Source organism: Zingiber officinale, chromosome 11B, assembly GCF_018446385.1.
Source record: "Zingiber officinale cultivar Zhangliang chromosome 11B, Zo_v1.1, whole genome shotgun sequence".
Taxonomy (NCBI): domain Eukaryota; kingdom Viridiplantae; phylum Streptophyta; class Magnoliopsida; order Zingiberales; family Zingiberaceae; genus Zingiber; species Zingiber officinale.
This window is the reverse complement of record NC_056007.1, coordinates 74,287,699-74,299,338: the sequence shown is the minus strand read 5'-3', so window position 1 is coordinate 74,299,338 and position 11,640 is coordinate 74,287,699. Positions and strand designations below refer to the sequence as shown.

Sequence of the window (11,640 nt, the reverse complement as noted above, 5' to 3'; positions counted from 1 at the left end):
GAAGTGCAGATTAAGGTGAATAATCAACATTTGGACAATTTCATTTCTGATTTCCAAAATTGATTGATTATATGGGTGTGCTAAGATTGTTCTTTGAAATTGATCATGTGTTGGTATTGATATTCAAGATGGAATCAATAATGATAACGATTGTAGCAGCGATTAGTGTTTTTGTTATGATTATGATGATGATTATAATGATCTAAATGGACTATGGTGCTATGACAATTTTTAATAGATATATGACATGATTGATGAAGTGATCTAGTGATGATTTAGGTTGCTTAAATAGGAAATAATTATCTGATGATTATAATGATCTAAATGGACTATGGTGCTATGACAATTTTTAATAGATATATGACATGATTGATGAAGTGATCTAGTGATGATTTAGGTTGCTTAAATAGAAAATAATTATCTAGTTAATGACTTTGTTCGTGATAATTAAATATTATTAATTGGGAGATGCTGAACAATGTGTTGATCAAGGTGAATTGTTAATATCGAGTACTATAGATTGGTGGGGACCGCTTGTGTTAGTGCCAACTCATTTGTTGATGTGACCTATTACATACATTGTTTAATAGTATTGAGATCAATTTGGATATTGATGTTGAGAATGAATTAGGATTGGTGGATATTATGAAAATGGATTTTTTTTTTGTGATATGTTACTTTCTGATAGTCTATTAGTGGATATATGATTTTATGATTTAGTTATTGAAAATTTATCGTTGATAGTAACATGGGAGTGACACATGGGTGATATTTATATATTTGAAGAATTGCAATTGGTAAATCTTATAAGTTGGTGAATATGATAATATGGACTATATAAGAGAATTTGTAAATGTTGTTAATCAGATTGCCATAGATAAGGCTGAGACCAATGGAATTCTAGATGTGATGAATAGTTTTTTTTGATTCAATTAAAACAATGGTTGTAGTTGCTTGCAGAAAATTCAGTTTCCTGTAATGATGGTTGAATCAAGTAGTTGTTCTTCCTTTTTGAGCAAGAGAGTTGGAACATGGGAGTTTCAAAATTTAATTTATGGAATGATGACTGAGTTTAGAGTTGGTTGTTTTGTTCCAAGTAGATTAATTTAAGTGGGAAAAGTTAAATAGCTAGGAAGATTGTGTGTTCCCAAGACATATATGATTAAAGAAGACCTACGCCAAGAACACATCGATCAAGATTCATTAGTCATTTGAGAGACACTCGTGTGTATCAAGACCTAAAGTGCTCTTACTATTAGAATATTAGGATGAAGGATATTGCGGACTTTGCAATTCGATATTTGCTGTGTCAACAAGCGAAGGCATAACATCAGAATAATGTAGGGGAGGTGTTGTGGACCCACAACACACAAGGAGTGTCAGAGATCAGTAGACTTACTTTAAGAATTTTTTATACATGAGTAGAAAGGGAAACATAGTATAAGAGATTTTGGAGGGTGCATGATTTAAGTTGGGTGATCGTTGATCGATTATCCAAGTTCGTCTAGTTCTTACTGACATGTTGGACTAACTCTTTGGATCACTTGGCAGAGTTTCCAATGAGTCATGTGTACAAAATTGCATTTGGTATAATATTTCAGACAAGCGGATGGAGCACACCATCCACAAACTGGAGGATCTATTACGAACATCCGCAAAGGATTTTGGAGGCAACTAAAAGATCATTTATGCCTAGTGAATTTTACCCACAGCGGTTAACTAGACAACAAGGTGGGAATAACGGATGCATGATGGGTGCATAACCCATAGAATAATGATTATCTACTTTAGAAATTGATCATGTAGTGTATAAGAGATCCCAGATCGTTACAAACTTTTCAAGATACTAGAATGCACTAGTGTATCGAGGTGTATTACTTAGTAGTTATCGTTTGATAAGGATACCTTAATATTAAAATTTGAGTAGTAAATTTTGAGAGCAAACTTTTATTAGTGAGGAGAATATAATACGCTAAAAAAGTATATATAAGGATTAAAATAATTAAAATTCGATGTAAATATTATTGGTGCAAAATTAAGAGAGAAATAGATTTATATGAATTTATAGAATTTACTGGATTTTTTTTAGATTTTTTAGGAGTCTTTTTATATTTTATATGGATAAACAGGATAAAAGAGAAGTTGTTTTAGTTATCCTAATTAAATAAGAAAATGTTTAATTTCCTACCATATTTGTTTATTTATTTCCCAAAACATTTATTTAATTCGTAAATATAAAAGCTACGCTACGTTTATCAAACCCTAATTACATTTCCACCACTACATTTTGAAAGTGACACACGCAGACGAGCTGCTTGCTGCTGCTGCATGCCAACAGTCGCCCGATCGAAACCCCACCGTCGACGTCGTGTTTCCCCGCTACAACCTCCCACTGCTAACCGACTGCCCCTCTCCTCATCTCCTCTTTCACCCACGCACACTATGACCATGATCCGCCACGAGAAGAACCGACGCCGTCCAACCACAGGCCCTGCTCCTCAGTCAATGCGACGCTACCACCATGTCATTAAGGACTCCTGCTTTCCTCATGTCCACACGCCGCAGCCACAGCCGCAGCCGCAGCCGCAGCCGCATCGTATTGAAATATATGTATATGATTTTATAATAAAATTTAGCATCAATTATTTTAAAATGATGACATTGTCATCTCTAGCCATTTCTATGATCCAGAACACTACACTAGGGGATGATTAAATTTAAGTCAAAGCAAAACAACAAGTAATCTGTACTCATCATCCAAAGAATTAATATTGACAATTTGTTTGCAAATCTGCTGACGATATTGCAACAACATGCATGTAATCTGTACTTATATACAAAATGATACGATGAAGCAATGGACAATTAATCTTGTGGGCAAATTAAGCTAATGCTGAACCACAATCAACTGTGATAAACCATGAACTCTATAATGCAAAACCCAAAAGCCACCGAGAAGCGATTTGTGTTTCCATACTATTGCAGTTGGAGGTCAAATAGTGTTCCCATGTGTTCTGGACGATGGATGAGTTGTGGATTCACACGAGAAGCGATTTGGTAGAACACCTGCCATGTTAATAAGCTATCGGAGCCGGACTGATGTCGAGAGCCGACTGCTCGCTCAACTCGGACGGTAGAGGCCACCCGCTCCAATCCTCCGTAAAGCCCAGGACAATGCTTGCTAAGGTGCTTCACATCGAACACCCTTTTGCCGAAAAAGAAGTGAACAAGGTGCAAGAACTCACGAACGGTCTTTGGTAATTTGCAGTCGCATGTCAGCATCTTGACTAGGAAGGCGAAGTCATAGGCGCCTTGGAAGGTAACCCAGGAGACGGGAGAAAAATGGCCAAAGGAAAGCAAGCCGGAGGTGGCCAAGTGCTGGGCGAATCTGCAAGAGTCGATGCCCCATATTTGATTCTTTTGGAAGTCGATGCCATTAGCCTTGAGCAGCCACTACAAGAATTTTTGCATTCAACAACACCCAATAGACAACGCTTTTTAATAAAAACGTTGTCGTTCTTTGTTTTACAACGCTTTTAGTGAAAAGCGTTGTCTATGGTATTTACTTTTTACTAAAGACAACGGTTTTTAATGAAGTGTTGTCTTTAGTGTTGTTGTTTATGGTCAAAGACAACATTTTTTTAAAAAACGTTTTTTAAAGTGTTGTGTATGTTTCCCCTAAACTCACTTAAAATAAATTCGCAGCCCTCGCTTTGCTAAACTCTAAACCCTCAACGCGCGCGCGCCTTCTCCTCACCACTCCTCTCCACGAGTTCTCCTCTCCACTCCTCTCCACGCGTTCTCCTCTCCACTCCTCTCCCCCCGCGCCTTCTCCTCTCCTCCTCCCCCCCCCGGGTGCCTTCTCCTCTCCTCCTCCCCCCCCCGGGCGCCTTCTCCTCTCCACTCCTCTCCACGAGCGCCTTCTCCTCTCCTTGCCGCGTGATCTCCTCTGAACCCTAATCTCGACCCAAACTCCTCACGCAAAACTCCTCACGCCGGCCCAACTCCTCCAAGTCGAGATCCCTAATCTCGCATTTCCCCATCTCCTCAATCAAAGTCAGCTTACCCTTCCTAATCTTCTCACGGCTCCTCAACTCCTCTGAACCCTTCGATCTTAGTTCCTTCCTCGCAGAGCAGATTCGAGAGTAGGAGGAACGGAAGAAAGAAAGGTAAAATTTCTTCCATCCCTCTAGAATAAGATTTTGTTTATTTTTAATTATTTTCCGAACTAGCCATTTTGCCGGATTCATACTGCATCAATTTTCCCCCTCCCCTGATTCCTATGATCTGTTTCTCCATTGACTGATGCTTTAATTTCTAATTCAGTACCTACCTCTGCATGGGATATATATATATATATATATATAAAACTAGAGTGTCATTGAGCTTTCAGTAAGATCGCAGATTGTAACGTTGTTGGTCTGTATTCAGAAAGTTATATGCATTAACTTTTCTGTCCGTGATATTCTTCAGGTTTGCTAACAGTATGCGAAGTGCTTGCTTATCAGAGCATGTGTTGATCTTTTTTAGCAGAGCATTTTTATGTTTACCTGGTAAAAAGGTGAAGCAGCATCACATGAATGAAGGCACAGTCCTAGACTTGATTTTGAAACCTCTGCATGACACTTCATTGGTTTTGCAGTTATATATATGTAGCTGGAGCAAGAGGGGGAATTAGTTCAAGCCATTTTTTTCCCCCTGGAAGGAGAGCCCGGGTGATGCATTAAAGCAGATCAAAAGTTCGTCCGAGTTAATTTTATTACTCTTACTCACTTGCAAAAGGTCCACTGAAAACTTTAGCTTAGATGCCAGATACAAGCTGAACGGTGAGTGTTTTTGTTACTTTCTGAGAATTGTCTGTATCTTATCTCGAAAGCAGGGGCTGCTGAACACTACTTTCTACCACCATTTCCAAAGAACATTAAGCATCGTGGCCTTGATGATTCAAGCTGCAAATCAATTTTTAAGTTTAATTATGAAGATCTCATCGTAATCGGCTTCTTTGGATCTTAATATTCTCGTTCAGCCCATCAAGTGTACACATCCTATGTTTCAATTTGTACACATTATGATTTCATTGACTCATGCCCATCAAGTGTTTGATTAAATGTCTCTTCCATTATATAGATTTTAGTTGATACATTTTCTTTAGTTTAATTCCATGTAATGCTTGTTAGTTTAGTGATTTATGTTCCTATGATGTTTGTTCTTTATTTGAAACTTAGTTTACTTATAAAAGTACATCATATAGGACCATCCAGAATTGAATTAGTGGAGATTTTTCTAAATATTTGTATCAAGGGTCTACACTCTAGTACCATAAGAGCTAATGGACTACTTGATACCGGTAAAATAATTATGGATTTTGTTTCCATAGTTAATATGCGGTTAAATATACTTAGTGATGTTAAATGCAGCATTTTTTTTATCAATTAATATTGAGAGTGAAATTTTAACACGGATTTCTCTGATTGCTATTGCAAATGCATAACATCCATTTTTAACTTATAAAATTTTAAAGGAAATTTGTTTGATTATACATAATTGAATGAAAGTCCTATGCTTCTTTGGTAGTATGTATTGAAGTTGGTTAGCTGTATGATATTAGAGAAAAGGCATTTTTAATCCACGATATAATTCTATGATTATTTATACCTCTGGCCTGTTCATCAAGTCCTTGAGAATCTCAGGTGTTCTGATATCACTAGCAATTAATACATAAATATTTTCATTAATTAGAATATCTTTTAAGGTAGATGCAGATTAGATGAGCCGATTTAATCGATATCGGTTGATAAGTAATGGTTCTATTTTTTTAGGATGAAATCCGATGGGATTAGATATTGGTAGCCTAGCCAGGTGAAGATCTGATGATTGTTGAATCAAATTTTTGTAGCAAATTAAAATTGCAATTAAGGTTAATTAATCTATATCAATGCAATTTTGGTTGCTGCATTGGAATCAATGCAATTTTGGCCCTTCATACATTGGATCGTAATCGGTATAATCCTATGTATTTGCCTAGTTAATTTCCATTGGAATCTTAGTGTTATTGAACCTTACAAGGATGCTATTTACCTGCTCGATTCCCTAAGTTGCCGCATTCGCGATGATGATTCAAAATACGTAATGGAAATGTGAGTTCAGATTTCTTTTAGTAAATATTTATTATAATAAAAATCTTATTTAACAAATATTCTTAACGTATGAAGGGCCTTAAAATTGTTTAATTCAACCAAGGGAAGGAAAGGTAGGAAAAATGTTAAGTGGGAAGTAGTTAAGGTATGTGTACTTTTGTTTAACATATATTGTAATGTGTATAATTTTCATTAACAATTTGACTCTAATTACTATATATAGGCTCCTCAATCTCCTCTCCTGCGAAACAATGTGGTTTTTTTGTGATGCGATTTATGAGAGAAATTATTGAAGAAGTTGAGACTATTGAGAGAGATTCGCTGCAATCAATAGTAACATTATTTAGCTTATCTCAAATTATTTGACATAAACTATTTAAAATTGCAAAGTGATCAGTGTTGATTATTTTTTCCATTAACATAAATTGTGTATGCTCACAGTTCACAAAAATAGGGTACTCTCGTGAACAAATTGATGAGGTTCAGTCCGAGTTGGCGGAGTGCATACAAGATCATATTTATGAATAGGTATGGAATGATAGTTGCCATAATTCTATTTAGATTTAAGTTCATGGAATGGTGGTTTTTTTTGGTAATGGAATCATAGTTAATGCCAATTTTTTTGATGCAGTGCATAGTTACCAGATCGACCTTGAGCAGTTGACCCCAAAGAAAAGTTGTCACTGAAGTTTAAAAACTTGTGAAAATTTTTAGTGAATGATGATGTTTTGTGAATGATGATGTTTTGGAAAAATTGTCACTTAGGTGAAAGGATGTTTTCTGGATTAATATGCAAGTACAAAGCACTATATTATATGTTATATAAAGTTCTGTCAGTGTAAATTATCTAGTTTCTTTATCTAGCTTTTGTTCCACTATTGGGTTTGTTTTTCTAATAATTACTCGTGCAGCAAAATACTGAGCAAGAAGCTGTAGATCTTATAATCAGGTAAAGTAGAAAAAGTTAACTACTTCATTATGCTTTCATCTTAGTATTTGTATATTTGATTTGTCTTCTTTGAACCAGCTTCAAGTCAAAAAGCCAGATCCTCTAGATAGCTGTTAAAAATAAGGTATTATTTGGTTTGTCAGTGATCTTAATATTTGGTAATATTTGGTCTTTGATGCTCACGACAGAGTTCCAACGCTGCATGATTACCTTGTTCAAGCAGATTGCTCGCTGCCTCAGTAGCTCGCATTTTCAGGTTTGTTTCATCATTGATATTCCTTCTTTTTAGTGTTCTATATTAAAAGGAAATACTAACCGTCGATGAGATTGTTATCCTCTTGCTTGAACATGAATCAAAGTATATAAATTTGACCTTTTGATCCGAAAGTATAAAAAAAGTTAATTGGATACTAGTTTTTTATTTTTTTTTGCAGTTGCATTTGTTGTATTTTCATATGTTTCTCAGTGAACTTCTAAACAATTCTTTTTTCATTAATTTATTAAGGCTTATTATAAGTTTCAGTTTGATGGTGCAAATTGTTTTCTTTTGTAATCCATCTGTTTCTTCTTTGGTTTAGGAAAGTTGAAGTGAATCCCTTGATAGCTGTTTCATAGGTTTGTTCCATTATTTTCCAGTACGTACTGGAATCACTATCAATAGCCCTCAAGGACTGTTTACAACCTTGCAATCAAATTAATTGGACTTATAATCTAATGTATGGTCATCTGGAGCATGAATATTGGAGGATTCATGAATGACTCTTCGGATGATGAATGTATGTCATTTAATATTGGTTCATGTATTTATTTAGATACATCTTGAGTATTCCCTATAAATACCCTATGTATTTAACAATTCAAAGATGAAGAAAATCAGAAGTAGTTGAACACTAACACTTGGACGCCAACATTTTTGAGTTGGCGCCTAGATTTGACCATCTAACAGACACGGCTAAAGGATCAACTTCTATGAACACCCTTAATAACTTATACAGATATTTGTGAACAATTAGGTTGGTGGCTATCATTTATCCTCCCTTTTTGTTGTTTTTTCCATGTACCCAATGCAGCTTTCATTTCAAAGGTTCCAAGCTGATGAACAAGGATGGGTGGACACAATCAAGTCAGTGCGATTTGGAGGAGCTGTCAGGATTAGTACCATGGATTGGCTTGGGCAATCTCAATATTTGCGTCAAACTGTCTTCTGGCCTTCCCTATCATCTGCAGTATCTGAGGTATACTATGCACATTTACCGTGAATTTTCCTTATTGAGCTTGGGCTAGTGACGGTTATGAATGTATTTTATTTCAAGAACCGTATAAGCAAGTGTTCGTGCATCTAGTTTTATAACAATGCACTTCGTATCTTTGATCTAAAAAGCTTCTGAAACAAGTCATCTTCTCCAAGCATGCCCTGGTCAACATGCTAGTCACCTACTGGAGTCATTTCCTCGATGGCACGGATGAATACCTGAAATCCATCCTCTACTCCACCATTCTTTGCCACTCCTCAAGCCGAAACAACTGCAAAGGTAGAGTCAACATCAAGTATTACATTGTGCCTGGCTACAAGAAGACCGGGGCCGCAAAATCCAATAAAGACAGGTCAAACATCAATATATAAACACACTTACGGTATGAAGTGCATAATAAGTGTAGAATACAGATTACAGAACTCTTTGCATAGCACATAAACTAGCATCATTATAGGGGATCCCTTAGAAAAATATTAATGGTAGGAACTTGTTTCATGATGTTCTTAATATTTATTTTTGCTACCAATGTTTGGATTTCTTAACCAGTTCCTTAGTTAACTTTCTCTATTATTGAAACAAAGTTGAGTTATGGAATTCTTACATGAAATAAAAAATATCAAACTTGGCAGTATGTAATGAAGTTATGCTCAATAAAAGAATTAGTTTATATTGGTTTGGTAAATCATGTTAAAATTTTTAAAGAAGTCATCCCTTATTGCAGTTACTTGTGATTTTTCTTGTTGATAGATGTAATTTATATTTTTAGCCCATTGTACATCCAGTCAAAATGTCTCAAAATCTCAAAATCGTTCAATCATATCATTTTGCTACATTTTAGACAAAATAATAATGTGTGATGTCATTCTCTATCTCTCCCTCTCTGGCTTTGGAATGTTTATGATTTAGCTAATAAACCGTTAGACTATGGTTTTTCCCTGATGCTCACAGATTGCAACAGCATGTGCTCTCACAGCCTTTAAGTTGCGTCATCCAATAAAGATGTACCTTGATCGTAGCACGGATATGGTAATGGTAGGAGGAAGGCATCCAATGAAAATAACCTATTCTGTGGGTTTTAAATCCGATGGAAAGATTACGGCCTTGTACTTGAATTTGTTGGTAAATGCAGGCATATCAGAGGATTATAGTCCACTTATTTCACATGCCATTATAACTTGTCTAAAAAAATACAACTGGAGTGCTCTCGCTTTTGATATTAAACTATGCAAGACGAATCTTACAAGTAAATCATCGATGCGAGCACCAGGGCAGGTACAGGGATCTTACATTGCTGAAGCTATTATTGAGCGTGTAGCATCTTTCCTGTCCTTGAATGTCGATGTTGTGAGAAAAGGAAATTTGCATACATATGAAAGCCTGAAGTTTTTTTATGGAAGTAGCAGTGGAGAAGCTCCGGAATATACTTTACCTGCTATAGTTGATGAGTTGTTTACATCTGCAAGCTACTTCAATCGTCTTGAAATGGTATTGCATTTCAATAGTTGCAACAAATGGAAAAAACGAGGGATTTCTTGGGTACCAATTGTATATGAAGTGGAACCAATGCCAACACCAGGGAAAGTATCCATTCTAAATGATGGTTCAATTGTTGTTGAAGTCGGAGGAATTGAAATAGGCCAGGGACTGTGGACAAAGGTGAAGCAAATGGCTGCATTAGGTCTTGAACAGCTATGGGATGAAGAGAAAAAATATCTTTTGGATAGGGTTAGAATCATTCAAGCAGATACTCTGAGTTTGGTTCAGGAAGGTTTAACTGCTGGAAGCACCAAATCTGAAGCAAGCTGCGAAGCAGTTCGTCTAGCATGCTCTATTCTAGTCAGCAGATTAAAGCCTCTTAAGCAAAGTTTGGAAGAGCAAATGGGATCAATTTCATGGGACACCCTTATTACCCAGGTGTGTAATTACGTCATTAATCAAATGTACTACTGTTTATTTATTGGCAAGAAGCTAAGCTTATTTCTGTAGTCTGTATGTGTTAGCTAGCTTATGCAAGTGAAGGACAGGATAGCTTATATGCATTCACTTTTAGGGATTTCCTGGGCTTTTTTATATTTTGGAAATCAAAGCAGTTACTTCCTTTCATCCATTATGAACTAGTTACCTTACAATATACAGGCAAATTTGCAATATGTGAACTTATCAGCGAGTACATTTTGGGTTGCTGACGATACTTCATCATATCTAAATTATGGGGCTGCTATAAGCGAGGTAACCTCCTTTGTAGATCATTCATATGATTGGCTTGTAATCACATTGCTAGTCTGTTTTCTTGATTTTGAAAATTGTGTGCATTCTAGGTAGAAATTGATGTTCTCACTGGAGCTACTACGATATTGAGAGCAGACCTTACATATGACTGCGGACAGAGCTTGAGTCCTGCCGTGGATCTAGGACAGGTTTTTTTTTTTCATCTGTCCTATTGATTTTATAATCCTAAATCACAATCAGCCGTATGTTCATATACTTATATCTGAGTGTTTCTGCAGGTTGAAGGGTCTTTTGTTCAAGGAATTGGATTTTTTGTCCTATTGATTTTGTTCAATATATAAAGAAAACTTGTCAGTTACGATATAAACACACTTACGGTATGAATTACATGTATATATAACATTGACATATTATTTAGTACGAGATTTACATGTATGAAAGTTTTCATACAAAATTTCTTGAGTGCCTACAACCCCAGGTGTCTTGATGACAAGTTGAAGAAGATGGCTCTAAGAGTGATAGTGAAAGCCTTTCAGAAGAAGAGATTCTTGGACTTAAAGAAGCAATTCCATGCGATGGACACCAACAACAGCAGTTAGTCAATGATGAGGTTTTGTAAAACTTGTGTGTTTGAAAAATTATTGTCATGAAGTTAAGGATAACTTGTATGATACAAATTTAATTTGTGGATCAATATGTATACATTTTGTTTGTATAATATAAAGTTTTATTTATTTGTTAAATAGTCTTATTATAAAAATGATTGTGGTTGTGGATATTCAATTATATGTAAATTTTGAGTATTTTTATAATTTTGCTATTTAATTAAGAAAACACTATTTTTATAAATTTAAAAAGACAACGTTTTTAAGTAATAAAAGACAACGCTTAAAAAACAATGTCTTTGAGACCAACCACAACGCTTTTAAAGCGTTGTCTTTGATATGTGCATTTTTACAACAGCATCTTTAACAACGCTTTTTAAGAACGAATAGACAACGCTTAAAAAGGTTGTCTTTGTGACCAACCACAACGCTTTTAAAGCGTTGTCTTTGATATGTGCATTTTT

General features: G+C 35.6%; 2 protein-coding genes across 2 annotated transcripts; one reads left to right on the top strand and one right to left on the bottom strand.

Annotated features, from left to right (window-relative positions):
- Positions 1–2,976: 2,976 nt before the first annotated feature.
- Positions 2,977–4,631, bottom strand: LOC122034038 (probable CCR4-associated factor 1 homolog 11). Its single transcript, XM_042593176.1, has 2 exons — positions 4,551–4,631; positions 2,977–3,453 (listed from the first exon to the last, which is right to left on the bottom strand). The coding sequence occupies exons 1-2, from the start codon at positions 4,629–4,631 to the stop codon at positions 2,977–2,979; spliced, it is 558 nt and encodes a 185-aa protein (XP_042449110.1).
- Positions 4,632–9,371: 4,740 nt separating this feature from the next.
- On the top strand, positions 9,372–10,912 carry LOC122034037 (putative aldehyde oxidase-like protein). The gene is made up of 4 exons (XM_042593175.1): positions 9,372–10,256; positions 10,479–10,571; positions 10,661–10,759; positions 10,850–10,912. Exons 1-4 carry the CDS (start codon positions 9,372–9,374, stop codon positions 10,910–10,912), a joined length of 1,140 nt encoding a protein of 379 aa, XP_042449109.1.
- The last annotated feature ends 728 nt before the right edge of the window (positions 10,913–11,640 follow it).